The 18,291-nt window shown below is 29.7% G+C and overlaps 2 protein-coding genes across 2 annotated transcripts; one reads left to right on the top strand and one right to left on the bottom strand.

Moving 5' to 3' along the window:
- LOC109361816 (uncharacterized mitochondrial protein AtMg00810-like) lies at positions 2,368-2,904 on the top strand. Its single transcript, XM_019607352.1, has one exon. The coding sequence runs from the start codon at positions 2,368-2,370 to the stop codon at positions 2,902-2,904; it is 537 nt and encodes a 178-aa protein (XP_019462897.1).
- LOC109361619 (probable pectinesterase/pectinesterase inhibitor 36) lies at positions 3,848-7,970 on the bottom strand. Its single transcript, XM_019607130.1, has 3 exons — positions 7,316-7,970; positions 5,206-5,529; positions 3,848-4,698 (listed from the first exon to the last, which is right to left on the bottom strand). Exons 1-3 carry the CDS (start codon positions 7,746-7,748, stop codon positions 4,004-4,006), a joined length of 1,452 nt encoding a protein of 483 aa, XP_019462675.1. The 5' UTR covers positions 7,749-7,970; the 3' UTR covers positions 3,848-4,003.

Raw genomic sequence — 18,291 nt, forward strand, 5'->3', positions numbered from 1 at the left:
GAAATCTTAAACTAATCTTCACTGCTCATTAAACTCATTGGATAGAAATTTTGACAAAATATATATTACCAATATTAAGTGACTTATAACTATCCTTAGAATATATTATTAATACATACATAATATCTTTCATCAAGTGTAAAATCATTATGAACTCAAATGAAGTCATATTGTTATAAACAATATCAACATCTAAATGTATAAGAGAACTTGATCAATTATGTATAATTTTTAAAAGAACCACGTACACAAGTTGCACTATATTTATTTATCAAATTACAAATTAAAAAAATATGTGAACTTCAAGTATGTCCATAAAGACGTCAGTCAGGTATAGCTAAAGGCGGTACATTTGCTCCAAAAAGTGTGTAATACTTTATGTGTCACATTTCATAATTTAAAAGTTTAATATTTAAGTATTTTTTAGGCCAAATAACATGAAGCGACACACTTTGTGAGACAACAAATATGTTCTTGTAGAAAAAAAGTAAAAGAAATAGAAAGTATTCAAAAAAGTTTAAAAAAAAGAATCCAGGGGACAGCTGCCTCTCCTATCCCTTCATTGCTCTGCCCGTGATGATAACCTATAACATACTAATGATATTAGTTATATAAGTTAAAACATAAAATTTAATAAAAATTTAAATTTATTATGCGCTTAAATTAGAGATAATAGTGAGCGCCTAATTTTGTTTCGCTCATACTTTTAAATAAAAAAACAAAGATATAAAGGTAAAAAGTATATAAAAGTTATTTTGATTAAAAAATTTGAATTTTTAGATATTTTCTTATATCAAAATTTGATCAAAAAAAATTAAGGATTTCAGTTTCAAATAAAAAAAATCACATCAAATCAAATAAATTTTATATCAATTTGATTTGATTGTGTATATTAATATGAGAAAAAAATTAAAACTTTAAAGATTTTATTTCATAAAAAATTGGTCAATGAATAAATTAAGCCTTTGTTTGATTGTTGAGAAGATTTTAAAAAAAAAAAAAGATGAGGAAGAGGATGAGGAGAAACAAAAAGAGATGAGAAAAAGAGTAGAATTGTGGGTTATTTGGTAGAAGAGAAAATGAAAAGAAAAAGATGATAGAGAGAGTATGACTTTATCTCTCCATCTATGAAATAGACAATTATATCCTTATTCATATTAATCATATTTTTCATTGTAAATTAAAAATAAATATTAGTTAAAAATTTAAAAAATATAATGTTAATACTAAATATATAGTTTTAAATAGGTGATTAAATATATATTTAATTAAAATGTCTACAAATATTATGGAACTGCAATTAAAATATTTAATTAAATAAATTGGTTAATATTTAAACTTGAACCTTAACCGTGATGATAACACATAAACAATAAGATTTTTAGTTTCATAGATGACTCACAACTTTATGTACGAAAATGTATTTGGAGATAAATAAAAATAAATATAATAATAATTAGATGATATTAAAAGAAAAATGGCAAACATGTCATGAAATAAGAAAGAGAACAATCATGTCAAAATAAAAAAGAAAGAGGGTAAACTTGTCAATATAGAGTGTAATTCATTGACAATTCATTTTCTTCCTCATAAGAGAGAAGAGAAATTTTTGTGTGGGACCCATACATTTTTTCCTCCCTCCTACTTATTCACCTCCTCCACCAAATGAGAGAAAGTGCACAACTCTCTTTCTCTCTTCCTTCTCCCTTTCTTTCTAAAATCATCTCTACCAAACAAAGTCTAAGGCTGCAATTTGAAAATAAGAAAATCTAATTAAATCAAATAAAGCAAGATGAAAGTGGCAAGATTACAAAGCATAAAGCTCGTTTAGTAGTTAAGGGATACTCTCAAAGACAAGGTGTTGATTACTTGGAAGTCTTTGCTCTAGTAGCTCGGCTTGACACAGTAAGGATGGTGATAGCATATCAGCTCAAAAAGGATGGAAAATCTATCAACTTGACGTAAAGTCAGTCTTTTTGAACGGCCAGTTAAGTGAACAAGTTTTTGTTGATCAACCAAGAGGCCATGAAAAGAAGGGGAGTGGACACTTAGTGTACCAACTGCACAAGGCATTATATGGATTGAAACAAGCTCCAAGAGCATGGTTCAGTCGCATTGAAACTCATTTCATCAAAGAAGGTTTTGAAAGTTGTGATAGTGAACAAACTCTTTTCACTAAGAAGAGCAAAAAAGGTCAAATTATTATTGACAGTGTCTATGTTGATGATTTAGTTTTCACTGGAGATGATGAGTCTTTAATGATGGAGTTTAAGGCATAATGATGAGTGAATTTGACATGTCAGATTTGGGATGCATGAGTTATTTCTTAGGTATTGAAGTTCTACAGAAAAAGGAAGGGATCTTCATATGTCAAAACGATATGCAGAAGAAGTCTTGAGGAGGTTTGGAATGTTGGAAAGCAATTCAGTCCACAATCCTACTGTACCAGGTATGAAGATTCATGGTGATGCAGAGGTGGTGCCTGTAGATGAGACTTACTACAAACAAATAGTAGGAAGTCTTATGTATCTCACATCCACAAGACCTGATCTAATGTATGCAACGAGTCTATTAAGCATGTATATGGCAAGGCCCACTGAACTTCATTTGCAAATTGCAAAAGGAGTTCTCAGGTATCTTAAAGGAACAATATGTTTGGAAATTTTCTACAAGAAGAGCATTCAATTGAAGGAGCTAGAAGTCTACACAGATGGTGACTATGCTGGAGACAATGAAGATAGAAAGAGCACAAGTGGATATGTTTTTCTATTCAACTCAGGAGTTGTTGCCTGGAGCTCGAAAAAACAGCCTATTATCACACTATCCACTACAGAGGCAGAATTTGTAGTAGCTACTGTGTGCTTGTCAAGTTATTTGGATGAAGAGGATACTCAAAGTGCTTAATCATGAAGGGAAGAAATGTACCAACATAAACTGTGATAATAGCTCTACTATCAAGTTATCCAAAAATCCAGTTATGCATGGTCGAAGCAAACATATAGATGTCCGTTTCCATTTCTTAAGAAATTTGTCAGAAGAAGGCACTATTTCCTTAGTTCATTGTGCAAGTGTTGATCAAGTTACATATATTATGACCAAATCATTAAAGGCATATGTTTTTCAGTTGCGCACTTTATTAGGAATGTGGGACATTAGAGAATTAAGCTAATGAGTTTCACAATAGTAGCTTAAGGAAGGTTATGAAAGAGTTGTTAGTTTGGTTGCTGTCAAAGTCTTTAGGACTAATTTGAATTAAATAAACTCCTATAGACTAGTTGATTTAGTATGCATTCTGTTTGGTAACATATATTATTTAGCTTGTTTAGTTTGCTTATGTTGAGATTCTGTAAAACATACTATGGCTATATAAAGAGCCTAGTTTTCCATTAATAAAACACAATTTTTGAGTCACTTACACTTTACACTATTGAGTAGGATTTAATAGAATAAGGATTATTTTCATTACCGTAGAGAAGAATATTATTTTTACACTTAGTTTTAGAGATTAAAATATCATTATAAATGTAAGTAAAATAATACAATTACATTGCATTTTACTTTTTGTCGTAGTTCGTTAAAATCTCTTATCTTCCCTTTCTTTTAGTTATTTTATTATATGAACAAACCATACCAATTAACTCTAGTCTTTAATACCAATCTAGTCTTTTATTTTATGAGGAATGTTAAATAACAGACAAAGATATTAGGTAAGAAAATAAAATGAAATTCTACTCTATAAATCATATTTTTAAAACTTATTGCTTCATGATCGATTTTCTTCTTTTGTATTACTTAAACAATATCATAGAATCGAGCGAAATTAACATACTAGTTTCTAGGACTTTTGACACTTGCTGAAATATGTATATAGGGATTTGGACAATGCTAACTCCAACTTACACAGTCAAACTAACAGCTAACATGCTGTTTAATTACAACTCATTAATATACTAATATCATCTAGTTGCATTGCATCAACTTATGAACTATATTCCACATTTAATTAAATTCCAGACCAGAATGGAACCCCTGAAGCTGGAATCCACCGATCTCCTTCCAAAAATCGACTCGCGGTAAAAGGTGCAGCCTCACTAGCACTATTAAGCACATGAAAACCAGGCCAATTCACTCTATTCTGAGTATATGCACCATTTCCTGTGTTCATATACTCAGCATAATACAAAGTTGAAAGTGCAAAGTTTCCTTCCCATTCACCCCACCCTCTTGGATGAACCATCCCATCTAAATCACTTTTCAAAAACACAGTCCTAGAGTATCTCTTCCATGGCCTGCCTAAGAAGGTCTTCAAAGAGTTATCCCTAGCCGTGGCGAATTCGGACGCGGGCCTAACACGACAACTGTGTATAGAAATCCCTGTGTTTTTGTTAGGATCATCTCTTCCTTGTGCTGTAATGAAGTTAGTTTGATGGGTCATTGGCTTCCTTACAAAGATGTCACAGTTTTGGAAGAGAACTGTTGCATCACCAAATATGAAATCTATGGTGCCATATATGTGACAATCACGGTAGAATTGGCGATTTGAATGAACATAAAGAGTGTCTTGGTATGCTCTGAAGCTGCATCTATAGAAGATTGAGAGATCTGAACTTACCTTAAGTGCTACTGCTTGGTGCTTGTCTGGGCCTGCTGTGTTCTCAAATGTCATATCTCTTGCCCAAAATCCGTCACCAGATACATCTGTGAATATATATATGACGTATAACTTTATCTTACATGTAAATCAATCATTAATAATTAAAATATTATTTTATGACATATAACTTTTTCTTATGGTGTAAAAAAAATTAATTTTAAACAGGGAGAATTACATGGGAGGTTAAGGTTTAAATAATTACTATCACCATTTCATTGTGAATATTACATTAGACAGATGTTATATATTGTTAGAAATTAAATTCATGTTATATAAAAAAAAGTTAAAAAGGAAAAACCATTTAGACAATTTCTAAGTCTAAAAAAATTATAAAGTTTTAATAAAATGGATAAATATTTTAGAAAATTATTAAAAAAGCTGATGTGTAATAAATAATAATATATCACTTTTTACATATGACCAACTTTTATCACATGTATCTAAAAAAGACCCCAAAAATCTATGAGACAACAAATATAATCATGTCTTGATGATATATAAAACCTAACTCTTATTTTTTTAAATATCCTTATTAAAAAATGATATCATACCAAATGAGGCTGAACCTAGAGTTGTAGAACCATCAACAAAATTTCTGCTGCCAGTGACAATAGTTTTGTCTATGCCATCTCCAACAAACATAACATTATGCAGCTTTTGTCCAATCTCAACTTTCTCATTATAAACCCCTGATTTTACATATATAACTATTCTTCCAGGACGGTTGTGACCCATTGATGCCACTGCTTCTACTGCTTCTCTGATTGTTCTGTGGGTGCCTGAACCATCTTGTGCCACTGTAAAGTCTGCCTTTGAAGTTGCTCTACTCCATGATGCTAATAGTATATTTGATGATACTGGTGTCTCAGGTGATTCTTGACAAGTAAAAACTAGAATAAGAATAAAGAAAAATATATATCCACTCACACTTTCATTACATCATTTATATTTATTCTGAGTTATAATTGACTTTTAAATATAAATATTACGAATGAATAATAAATGATACAGATTGTGTATAAATATTTATAGTGATGGCGGTGCATAATATATCACAAGATTATATATATTATAAGGTTTTAAATTGTATTTGCTATCTTTTCTATCACACTCTAAACTATTTTTCACCTCGATTTTGCTTTATTTTTATGTATAATTTATTATTTTGGAGATGAAAACTTCAACTTAAAGAATTTAATAATAAAATGTAACAATTAAATAAAAATTATGTACATATTTATATTCATTCCTTAAAATTTTCTTGAAGATTTTTTTTATTATATCATATGGCTGACTATATATGTACACAATAAATAACTGAGAATATTACTTTTTCCTTCTGTACAGGAGATCAATACCCTCATAGTCAAGAGCCCAGCCCCTTAATTAATAGGGTAAGTTAATCTTTGGTTGCAATGTACAATATTATATGAGGTAAACGAATGTTTTATATTTTTTTAAATTAAAAATAATTTAAAATCAAGATAAATAGTTAAAAATTTATTTATCTCACGTATCACTATCACCCTTTTCTAGTACTATAAAGGGTATTTTTTCACCCTTTTGAGTAAGGAACTAATTCCTTTCGGAATACGTGATTGCTCCTACCAACAAATATCGTTTACAAAAATTGAAAATTAAATCTTTTAGTCTTATGGTGAGATATAGCAGAACCTTACACACTGAACCATCGTTGATACTAGAAAGGATGTAAATTCTAATTAATAGGATTATCTCTTTTAGTTTTTAATTTGTTTGTATGATCTACTATGGAAGACGGATAATGAGCTTATTGCGTATCCCAGTCAGATTTCTTGATTTCTTTTGTTTGTTCCATACACTATAAGGAAATATTCCAAATAGTGGCCTTCTTGAACAAAAGACGATATTTTCTTCTAACCTCTTATTTGCCGCTAAAATTAAATCGTCGCTATCCTTTCGGAAATATAGATAGCGGTGAGCATAAATATATAACAAAAGTATAAATCTACTAAAATACATTCTGACCAGTATTTATACGACTGAATGCTATATACATGGTGGAACATTATGCATAGTTTATGAAATTTTGTAAGTAAATCGTTTGCTTAAAAAAGAAGATTATATATGGAGAGACACATAAAGACACATGGTGGATAACTATTAATTAAGATGCAGCTTGTAAACTTGAAATGTCTAGATTCTCTCTTACTAACATTTTCAATGGGAAAAAACGTGGATACTAGAACCCTTCTATTTTATTTAACATTTAGTGCACTATAGTTAGCTGAATATGGAGACGATGCCTAGTTATGACAAAATTGACACACACCTATTTATATTACACATAGAATTCCCTGCTCATGAACCAAAAATCACTCAAGAAAAACGTATCCTCTTATGTTTGACTTTGTCTTAATGTGGAAAGATAGCATAAAAGACATAGCAAATAGGTCACATAAAATGTAAATACTTGAATATAAAGCCCAGCTGCATAATTTTCTCCACTACCTGTGAAAAACTTTGATTATAAAAAAATGAAATTTCATAAATTTTGGCTTTTAAGTCAAATAATTATTTTTATCTTTATTTTCTTATATCTATCGCTTTTTAGAAGAGTGCAAAACAAGACAACGCAACTTGATAACAATATATGCAGTATTGTACTAGCTATATCCTTACCTTTGGGTTTGTCTTTGTTATTTGCATACAAACCAAGAGCTTGGCCAAGTAACATGGTTAAGTTTTTATCCAAAATCTGAGTTTCAGCATATCCTTTTTCATGCAAACCATCCAAACAAGTCCTATGATTTGTCATCACAGCACTTATCCATGTAATAGCATCTTCTCTGGTGTAACTACTCTTATCAGAAATCATGTGAGAGAGCCTGAATTCACTATCTCCATAGAGCTTTGCACAATCACTTAGAGCAACACTAGTTTGATTTGAAATCCTTAGGCTTTCAAAGCCATGCAATCTCATTGAGTTCCCAACCCAATTCTTGGCCATTGAGACCTGGGTTTGGGCCATATGGATTAGTTCCATTTCTTGGAGGCAAAAGGTGGTGGCGGTGGCCGTGAGAAGGAGGAACAAGACGGTGGTAGAAGTCGTCATTTTGGGATAGAGAGCTGGGTGATGAGTTGCATGGAATGGTGTTGTGGGTTTGCTGATTTATAGCCAGGTGAGGAAACATAGAACATGGATTCTAGCCACATGTCACTAGGTCTGTGTAACCTAACGTAGGTGCCATATGTATTGGAAGTACATTATGTTTTATTGGATTACGCATCAGTTTGTATCATTTCATGTGTCATAGATTTGTGATTGGTCAGAAAAATATATTTAAGTTAAAATTTAATTACTAAGTATTTTTCTAACCAATCACAAACTCATGACATATGAAATGACACAACTGTAGGATACTAGATATGCACTCGTTTTATTGTGGAAAAACAATATGGGCTGATGTTCTATTTATTTTCAATTTGACTCTTTAAGAAAACTAATACCAAATGGTAATCATATACGAACTATATATATAAATATTTATAATCATAATTAATTATAGATATTTCACTCATGTTTTTTTACATCAAGTCAATATGTTTATTTCTAAGATGTATTTTCTTAAACATGAGTACATAAAAGATAAAAAATAAGTTTAAGGTAAAGATCGTTAACGAATTTATTTTTTTTAATCAAAATGACCAAATTTATTATTCAAATAATAAAGATTATGCATTGACAAAAAAGTGTTGAGTGGGGAAGTGTCGGGATAAGATTTAATGTCTCATTGCTAAAACAAGTAATTGTGATTTCAAAGTTTGATATTCTAGACCGACCAAATATAATGGCACTTGAAGTGATTATGGAATATAGATTGCTCTCAAATGTTAATACAGGTCTTTGAATTTTTTTACAGCCCAAGAAAACTTAGAAGTACTAGTAGTGTGATTGGTCTATAGATTATATTTGTGAGCACAGTAGAATGAGATTCAAACACTTTATAAGGACGGTAGAAAATAGGTATTTAATAGTGTTCACTTAAACGAGTGATGTTAAATGCCCACATTTTACAATGTTCGTTTGAATGTGCGCCGTAGAAATTTATGTTTAATGCCTACTTTCTATAGCACCCTCAAGTGAGTGATATAGAATCTAAAATTTTCTAACACTTTTTATAATGTTTGCTTAAGCAAGTGCTATTGAAGCTAACAATAATATTGTTTGATAATAATAATACTATTAATGCATCAATTGTTATATCAAATAGTATATGCATAGATAAATATATGAAATACATCCGGTAGCACACATATAATATACTAACAACACATGTTTAAACTTTTTTTCTTTTCTTTGATCAATAGAGACTTGTGTTAATCTTTCTTGGAAGAAAATATGGATTTACCCAAATCAACCCTCTTATCATGACCAACACTTCTATATAAATTATCATCTGTAGTTGGATCGCTCTCGTATGATTGTAATATCCCAAAGAAAGGATCATCATTAGCTTCAATGTCATTGTTGTCTTGACCATGAATATTATTGACGATTATTTTGTTAGTCGAAAGAACAATAGAACATTTCACATCAGCTAGGTCATCGACATAAAATACTTGTTGAGCTTGTGATGCTAGAATAAGAGGATCATCTTTAAATCCTGACCTATTAAGATCCACCTGCGTGAACTCTAACTTATCAACCTGAAAGTCATTGTTGTTATCAACCCACATACAAAAAATACTGGTACCTAAAATATTGTGTAATCCAATTGCCATATATGTTCAATGGCTCCAAAGTATGATATATTTACATATATGAGGTTTTTATCTTTGATAGTTGACATATGTATAGTTTGAGCAACAATAGTCACACCACTATTTTACATTGCACTTTGATCATTTTATTTTTTTCGTATAAAATATGAACTTATTAATTAGGTAACCAATATAAGATAAGATATGAATACTTGGACAATTGGCTAACTATCTCAATCTTTCAGAAATAAAATGTGTGTTTATATTCATATTCTCAATAATATGATTTCTTAGTCATTTTTATAAAACAATGATTATGCTATCTAGAAATCCAATTTTGGTTTTTACTTGGGTTAGAACTCCTAAGCATATCCTTATGTCTTTCAACATATGGTTCAACCTCATCAACATTGTGTTAAACATATAAGTGTGTTTGCTCCAATTTTTTCCTTGATATAGATAATAGTTGTTTTCCAATAATCTCTTTACCAAATGTTCTATCGGTATAACGAGGCTTTGGAATGCTTATGAAATCATCATCGGCAAGGTATCCTTTAAAAAATTCAAGAGTTTCTTCAATAATATATTGCTCAAGAATGCAATCATCTATTCTTCATCGGTTTTTCACATACTCATTTAACATATTCATATAACACTCAAACAAATAAATCAATCTCATATATGAAGACCTACACATTTGTGCCTCTCGAACAAGATAAATGCTTAGATGAACCATTATGTCAAAGAAAGAAAGTGAGAAATATATCTCAAGCTTACCCAAAGTCACAATAATTTCACTTTGCAATATAGGTAATTTCTAAGGGTCAATCACTTTGTTACAAATTGCCTTAAAGAAGAAGTATAATTTGGTTATGATGCCTTAAACTTTTGTAGGTAAAATGGATCATGAGGCAAGAAATATTCCACGAGTACATGACAATCATGAGATTTAAGACCTTTTAACTTTAGGTCTTTCATTGAGACGAAGTTCAGAATATTTGAAGAGTAACTCTCTAGAACTTTAATACCATGAAGAAATTTATAAAACTCTATTTTATGTTTCCCAGACAAAGTATAAGTTGTTGTAGATAGAAATGTATTTTTCCCTTCTTTATTTGTCCCAATTATTTTCTTATTCTCATACTAACCAAGTTCGATCTTATATTCAAGTCATCTTTAGTCTTACTAGGAATATTGAGTAGGGTAACAATGAGACTTTCAAATATATTTTTTCAATATGTATAACATCAAAAAAATTCTCACATATAATGACTTCAAATATGGCAATTGAAAGAAGATTGACATTTTTCTCCACTCATATATGCCCATTTATCCTACAAATAGTTTACCAAAGTTATTACTCAAGCCCTTTAGCTTTTGAAATAACTGGTCACCCGTAAATGGCAAAGGACCATGACCTTCTTCATGGTTCTCATAGAATGCTTTTCTCCATAATCAATAATGATGACTTGGATGCAAAAATATCTACAATCTTTAAGGAATACATTCTTCTTATAATGTTCCAACCTCGTCGAATGTGTGTTGTCTTCACATATAGGGTATACAAAATGTTCTTTTGTACTATACCCTGACAAATTACCATATGTCGGGAAATTACTAATTATGTCAAACAACCAAGGCCTCGAGTTAAACCTTTCATCCCTATACTCATCATATATTTCTATACTTATCTCCCACATTTGCTTTAAGTATTCAATTAATGGAACCATGTATATGTCTATATCATTTCATGGTTGTTTAGGACCAAAATTAACATAGATAATATCATAAACTTGCGCTTCATGCATAACAAAGGAGGTAGGTTATATAACACCAACATCATTGGTCATGTGTTATTGGAGCTACTCTGAACATTATGGGTTAATTCCATTAGTGGATAATGCAAGGCATAGACTTCTCAATTGACGAGAATCTACATGATGTTGAAGTTTGCCATCTTTAGTCATTTCCTTAACATGCTTTTTCAAATGTTACGTTTTGCGTCTTTTGCACTGCTGAGCATACGCTTAAATCTTGATTTGATGGAAAAATAACATACAACCTTTGTTGGAGTTAAGTATTCCTTCTTATATCGCGAGACATTACATTTAGGACACAACTTTAACGAAGCATACTCATTCAAAAATAAAGTGCAATCATTTTCACACGCATGTATCCTCTTGTAGTCCATGTCAATAGATCACAACATTTGTTTAGCATCATAGATTTGAAAATGAAGTACATTATCCTACAACAACATATCCTTCAAAAGTTTAAGTAACTTTGTAAAGCTCTTATCAATAATAGATTTCAACTTATACAACCTTGACACTGCTGTCATTTTTGTGAATTTAGCACAACCATCATATGATGGTTTCTCATTATCACTTATCAACCTTGACATTGTTGTCATTCTTATGATATCAACGAATGTTGGTTCAAGTGGTACATGTTTGATTCCCCTTAAGCAATGTCTCAGGTTCGAGTCTTGTGGATAAAAAAAATACCTGCTACAAGAGTTAGCTCCGCATACCTATGAATGTTTCCGGCTCAGACAAGATTGCCTCTAGTGCGATGATACTTATGGGAAACAAAAAAACTGCTAAAAGATCTCAGGACATCCTCGAAGATCTTCTTCGACTGCCTTTCCATTTCTTTGATATAGTCGCATTCATATGCATCTGTGTTTATATCATTTTTAAACAGTTTATCAGTGTCACCATCTTTTGTCTCCAAACCTCTTGTCTTACCATGTCTTGTCCAACATGTGTAACTTTGATTGATTTCATGACACACTAAATGAACTTTCACTACGCCAAATTTGTTGTTCAACAATGCTTATTTTAGATGTATAACAATGTTTTCATGCGCTTTCTGTTTGGCCGCAGTAGTATATGATCATCATTAACAGTGCTTCACAAACGCTATTGTATTGATTATATACCACATCACAACACATAAAAAACGTTGTCATATAGTGCATCAATACCATAACGCCTCGTCCATAAAGCGCTGTCATATAGTGGATCAATACAACAATGCATCGTCCATAAAGCATTGTAATATAGTCTTAAATAAATAGCGCATTTTATAGGTCTTATTAACAGCGCTTGTTGTTGCGCTGTTGAAGTTCATATATTTAACAGCGCAATAACAGAAAAGTGTTGTTGTATTATTCATAAATTTTCTCAAACAACACCTTAATACAACTCCGCATCACATGCATAGCGTTGTTGTATTGATAATGTACCACATTGCTTTCTATGAAAAGCGTTGTTGTAGTTATCCTTTACAACAGTGCATGCCATGGCTTCCCCTAGAATTTGCTTTGATTTGTATAAATTAATACATGCTTATACATTTATTAGCAGAACAGACATTCTTAACAACACATACATTTATACATTCTGAATAGCACAAACACATTAATACATGTCAGAAGTTTGTTTTATTAAACATCAATACAATATCAAATACAAACAATGAATATCATGCCAATTATGTTTTGACAGAGTACATAATTACAAATAAAAAAATTACACAAATTACAAAGAAACAATATTATACAAAAATCAAAATTATACAAAGACTACTTGCATCTATTTTTTTCTTTTCTTTTATTATTTTTGTCTTTTAGGGTCATCCTTGTGTGGAGGAGCATATTGATTTATCCAAAGCCCTTCATCGTGATCATCTCTTGTATATAAATCATCATCTGTAGTTGGTCCGCCCTCACGCGACTTACATGTCCCAAAAAAAAGGATCATCTTCATCAATATCTTCATATTCTTGGTCATCAATATTATTGACGATTATTTTGTTAGTTAAAAGAACAATGGACCATTTCATATCAGCTGAGTCACTAACATAGAATACTTGTTGAGCTTGTGATGCTAGAATAAATGACTCATCTTTATATCCTGGCCTATTAAGATCCACTTGCATGAACCCTAACTCATCAACTCGGAAGCCATTGTTGTTATCAACCTACATACAATAAAAAACTGGAATCCTAAACATTGTGTAATCCAATTTCCATATGTGTTCAATCACTCCAAAGTATGAGATGTTCGCATATATTGGGTTTCTATCTTTTGCACTTGACATGTGTAAAGTTCGAGCAACAAGAGTTACACCAGCGCTTTCTATCAACAACGCTTTCTATCAAATGCATTGTTAAAAATAAATCATTCAAGTCAGCGCTAACGTTACTAATGTTCAACAGTGCATTGTCAAGAATGCGCTGTTGAAGTTACACAAATTGACAGCGTCTGCTTTATTATGCGATGTTGATGTTCTTCCGCCTCATTTTCAAGAGGATCGTTCAAAATTGTGTTGTTGAATGGTCGCTGTTTATTACGATATCTGACGTAGTGTTTTCATTTGTTTGGACTAACTCGCCTTATATAACAACATTTTAAACAATGGCATATAATTATATTAGGGTTTTTGGCACACCCAATGGAAAATTGAATAAAGGATTTCACTTCATCCTCATATTACTTTGTCAATCGATTGATATCATCCAATATTTATCAACAAAGAAAGCCTCGCCATGACTCATAAGAACAAGAACAATAGTAACTAATTTTTAAGCATATTAGAAATGTATAAGATATATTACCTAAAAATAATTTGACAAAAAATTATAGTGAGCATAAATCACAATCTAAGTCATCTATAGTGAGCTACAAAAAAGAAAAAAAACTAACAACCCAATTTCTATATCTTGAATGAATGAGGGAATAAATGTTATGAGTCGTCTCAGAATATGAGTTGAATGAACTAGTGTCGTGTGAAGGTTTTGTGGGCAAAATATTTTTTTAATTTTTTTGGTATTATCATCTTACTTTCTGAATAAGAAACTAATTTCATATGATTATCTATTCCAATAAGTATTATTTATAAGTATGAAATATTTGACCTTTGGTCTACTAAGATTTCAAGGAATTCAGTGAGAATTTATATTGTTGGACCAATGTTGTTATATCAAAAATAATTTTCATCTTGAAGGTTAATATATTTTTCTTGGCCATTCTCTTTTGACGAATTTCGTGGGCAACATTTTGGCACCAAACCAAATTTGTGTTTAGGACTTCTTATACAAATATATGCTTGCTAGAGTAATTTGTGGATAAGTTGTTAGAATAGTTCGCTGAGCAGTAACCTAAAAACATAAAGTGTAATATCTATATATTGTTATCGTAAAAGTTTACACATAATTATAGTATTATCCACTATTTATTAACCGTATTATTCATCATTCATTTGAATGATTTTTTTGAAAAGATAATAATAATTAAATATGAATAATAAATGATGTAATGATAAGATATAAACACTCACTATCGTTTGGGAAGAATATATAGTGCTTGCGGTAGAAAAAGAAACTTCAGGGCAATGCTGTCTTTCAATTTCATTGCTATTATTGGAGCTTTTGTATCATGTTTAAAATCCTATTAGGGAAAGGGATAACTAAATTTTCTAGGTCGTGAGATTTACTAACTTGTAGTAATAGATTCTTTTATTCCCTAAAATAGCCCCTAATTAGTGAAATATTAGACAACCGTCTTTCTAGATTCTTAGATGTAGTGGGGGTAAAATTCTAACCATTTTTAACTATTTTGAAATAATTAAGATTAAAACTTAAAGTTATTTAACTTTTGAAATGATTACGTGACATTAGAATAACTTTTAATATTAAATAAACATCGATTTAGAGCATAGTGGATAAGATTTAATAACAAATGACTTTTCACAGATGTCCCTGCCGTGGGTATTTCTACGTAACTTGAGTTTTAAAAACTCGATAAATAATTAAATAATAATTACAATAAATTTCTTTCAGTCACTTGCATACAAGTTACTCGATGTAAAGCTTGGTTAAATCAACAGAATAATTAAAAGGTTAAATATTTGATTTCCGTAAACCACAACTAATGAAAGAAGTGGCTACACACCTTATAATACAAAAAACCAATGTTTTAAATTATTATTAATAGTACAAAAAACAACATAATAATAATATTGTAATTCCTATAACCAATGTTTTAAATTAACATTATGATCATAAATATATTGTGTTGATTTTAATTGACTAGTAATTTTAAAATACAATTAATTAGTTGTAATTACGGTTATTATAGAAACTTATGTATTATTACAATATAGGAAAGTAGCTCAAAAGCAATAAGTTGATATTTTATCCTCCAAATATAATAGATTGATACTTTTAACATTTAAATATAATGAATTCACACTTTTATTGTTAAGAGTAAAAGTAATAACTTCACTTCCAGTATTGAGATGACTCTGATTCCATAACTATGGTTACGTGGCTCACCGATATCAAACTTGTTGGTTCCAAGCATAATAATTATAGAAGAATATCTTATCTATTACATAGACATAAGATTCAACATCCACCAACATTACAATTTTCAGTTCGTCTTCACTAACACCACCGCTACAGAAGGAATCGCCCTCGGCATGTACAACAAGGTGACAAATGATTCTGGACCTCATCAATCAATGTATATATAACCACCTTTTATTTTATATATATATAGGAAAATAAGAAATGATACATTTATTAATATAAAAATTGAAAACAACTAATATAGACAATTGGATCTTATATAAATGATTAAAATTTAAAATTAAATATACATGACTTTTTTAAAGATGATATGATTAATAATTAATTTTTAATCTCAAGTATTACTCTGTCACACGTTGTCATAAAAAGTTGTGAAATGGAGAAAATTTATTCACATGTTAAATTAAATAATTTGAAACATTTTATAATTCAAACAAAAAAAAAGTATATATTTTATAATTTTTGTTACATGCATTTAAATATTGGTTTTGCAAGGGTAAGAAATAAACTGTCTTTTGAACTTGACATTTGCATGAGCCAGCTTGCCGAATATGGGTGGTGCGGTGCCTATTCCAGCTGCGGTTTAATATATATACATTGTTATTATAAAGATTTATATATAGTTATTGTATCATTTATTATTCATTTCTATTAATTTTTTAGAAAGAAAATAATAACTAAATATGAATGATGGATAATACACTGATATTATAAAACTTTGACACTATCAGTATCAATGACGTATCTTGTTCAAAATGTTAGGAAAGACAATAATATTTAATTACAATTTATAATTAAAAATAATTAAATAGCGAAGATATAAATAAACATACATGATGGATCGGAGATAAAATTTTCATCTATTTTTTTATTATAAATTACTATATTGTCAGTAAGAAAGTTATCTTCTATCTTACTATGTAATTTTGTTTAGTTGGCTTCATTACCAAAAATGATATTTATATTGTAGCGAATCACAATAAATAAAATAAAACAAATAACTTGATAGTACAATATATAACTAATGACATGTGATAGAAAAACTTTCAAACTTTAATGTCTAACAACACCAAGAATAAAAAGGTTAACATTGACATGTCAAACTAATATTCAGTATTAGTGATAGAAGTTTTGGATAATATATACTATCAATATTAAATTACTTATAATCATCCATATGGTATATATTATCAGTGCATACATAATCTCTTTTATCAGGTGTAAAATTATTATAAACTCAAATGAAGTCATATTATTATAAGCATCATCAACGTGTAAGAGAACTTGATCTATTATATATAACTTTTAGAAAGATTACACAAGTTGTACTATATTTATTTATGAAGCTACAAATTAAAGAAATATATAAGTTTAACTGATATATTCATAAATACATTATTTGGGTGTAGGTAAATGAAATATTTTACTTCAAAAAGTGTGTCTATGTGTCACATTTTATAATTTAAAAATTTAATAATTAAGTATTTTTATGGCCAAACATAATAAGTGACATATGAAGCGACACACTTTATGAGTCAACATATATATTTCTATAAGAAAAAAAGATAAAAAATAATAAATTTTTTTGAAAAAATCCAGGGACAGGTGCCCCACCTGGTCCTTCCATCCTCTGTCACGGGTTAGTACATACATTTTTCTCTTCTGGATAAAGTGTTGTAGTTAATAAAAAGTAAGAAATATTAAATTTGAGTGTAATATCTATATTGTATATGTAAGATTTATATATACTCTATATGTCATTCATCATTTGATTGTATTACTTTTCTTCAAAACTTAATGATAATTATATATGAATGATATAAAACTCTTAAACTGTAGTGCATTCATTTTTTTCTTATTAAATTTTACGAGATGCACATTAAACATAAGAAAATATGTATGGATACCAACAAAATCTAGTAGGTAGATGAATAACTTTTTATAATAATATTAGTGGTTCAAGTAAAATTTGCTTCAGTAATATGTACACTTAAAAATACATCCCTTATCAATAAGTTATTGAAAGTTGTTTGAAGAGGCAACGTGATTGAGAGTAGAGTATTAGCGAGGTTGACATGGCAATTGGCCAAGTGTTAGCTTCTGTATGTGTTACTGTATTACTGCATTACAGCTATTGCTTGTGGCACTTAGTGATATAAATGGCCAAAGTTATTCTAAGATTTATTACATGATAGATATTTAGATGTTTGGATTTAATTTGATTCTCATCTGATATAGTGTTCTTACAAAATGAGCTTTATTATATTAATATGGGAAAAAGTATATTATAATATCCTAAATTTTATATTATTTTTTGTCCAAGTAGCTAAGAGGAATGATTTTTTCTTATTAATTAGACTTTAATTGTTAATAAAATTAGTCCATATATAAAGATAATATTAAATTAGTAGCAATAAAAAGTTCTAATAATACATTCATTTTGTTTTAACCTTGAATATTAAATCATTGTTACTTAATTTTATTATTTTTAAGGAAAAGTCTACAAATCTCCAAA

Source organism: Lupinus angustifolius, chromosome LG12 (genome assembly GCF_001865875.1).
Source record: "Lupinus angustifolius cultivar Tanjil chromosome LG12, LupAngTanjil_v1.0, whole genome shotgun sequence".
Classification (NCBI taxonomy): Eukaryota; Viridiplantae; Streptophyta; class Magnoliopsida; order Fabales; family Fabaceae; genus Lupinus; species Lupinus angustifolius.

Bases quoted from the DNA above. Each gene is read 5' to 3' on its own strand.
- LOC109361619 (XM_019607130.1), bottom strand. From the start codon at position 7,748: ATGACGACTTCTACCACCGTCTTGTTCCTCCTTCTCACGGCCACCGCC. The intron at 5,530-7,315 runs GTAAGGATATAG...TTACTTGTCAAG, and splicing joins TAACAAAGACAAACCCAAAG to AATCACCTGAGACACCAGTA. The intron at 4,699-5,205 runs GTATGATATCAT...ATATATTCACAG, and splicing joins TCTAGGTTCAGCCTCATTTG to ATGTATCTGGTGACGGATTT.
- LOC109361816 (XM_019607352.1), top strand. From the start codon at position 2,368: ATGTCAAAACGATATGCAGAAGAAGTCTTGAGGAGGTTTGGAATGTTG.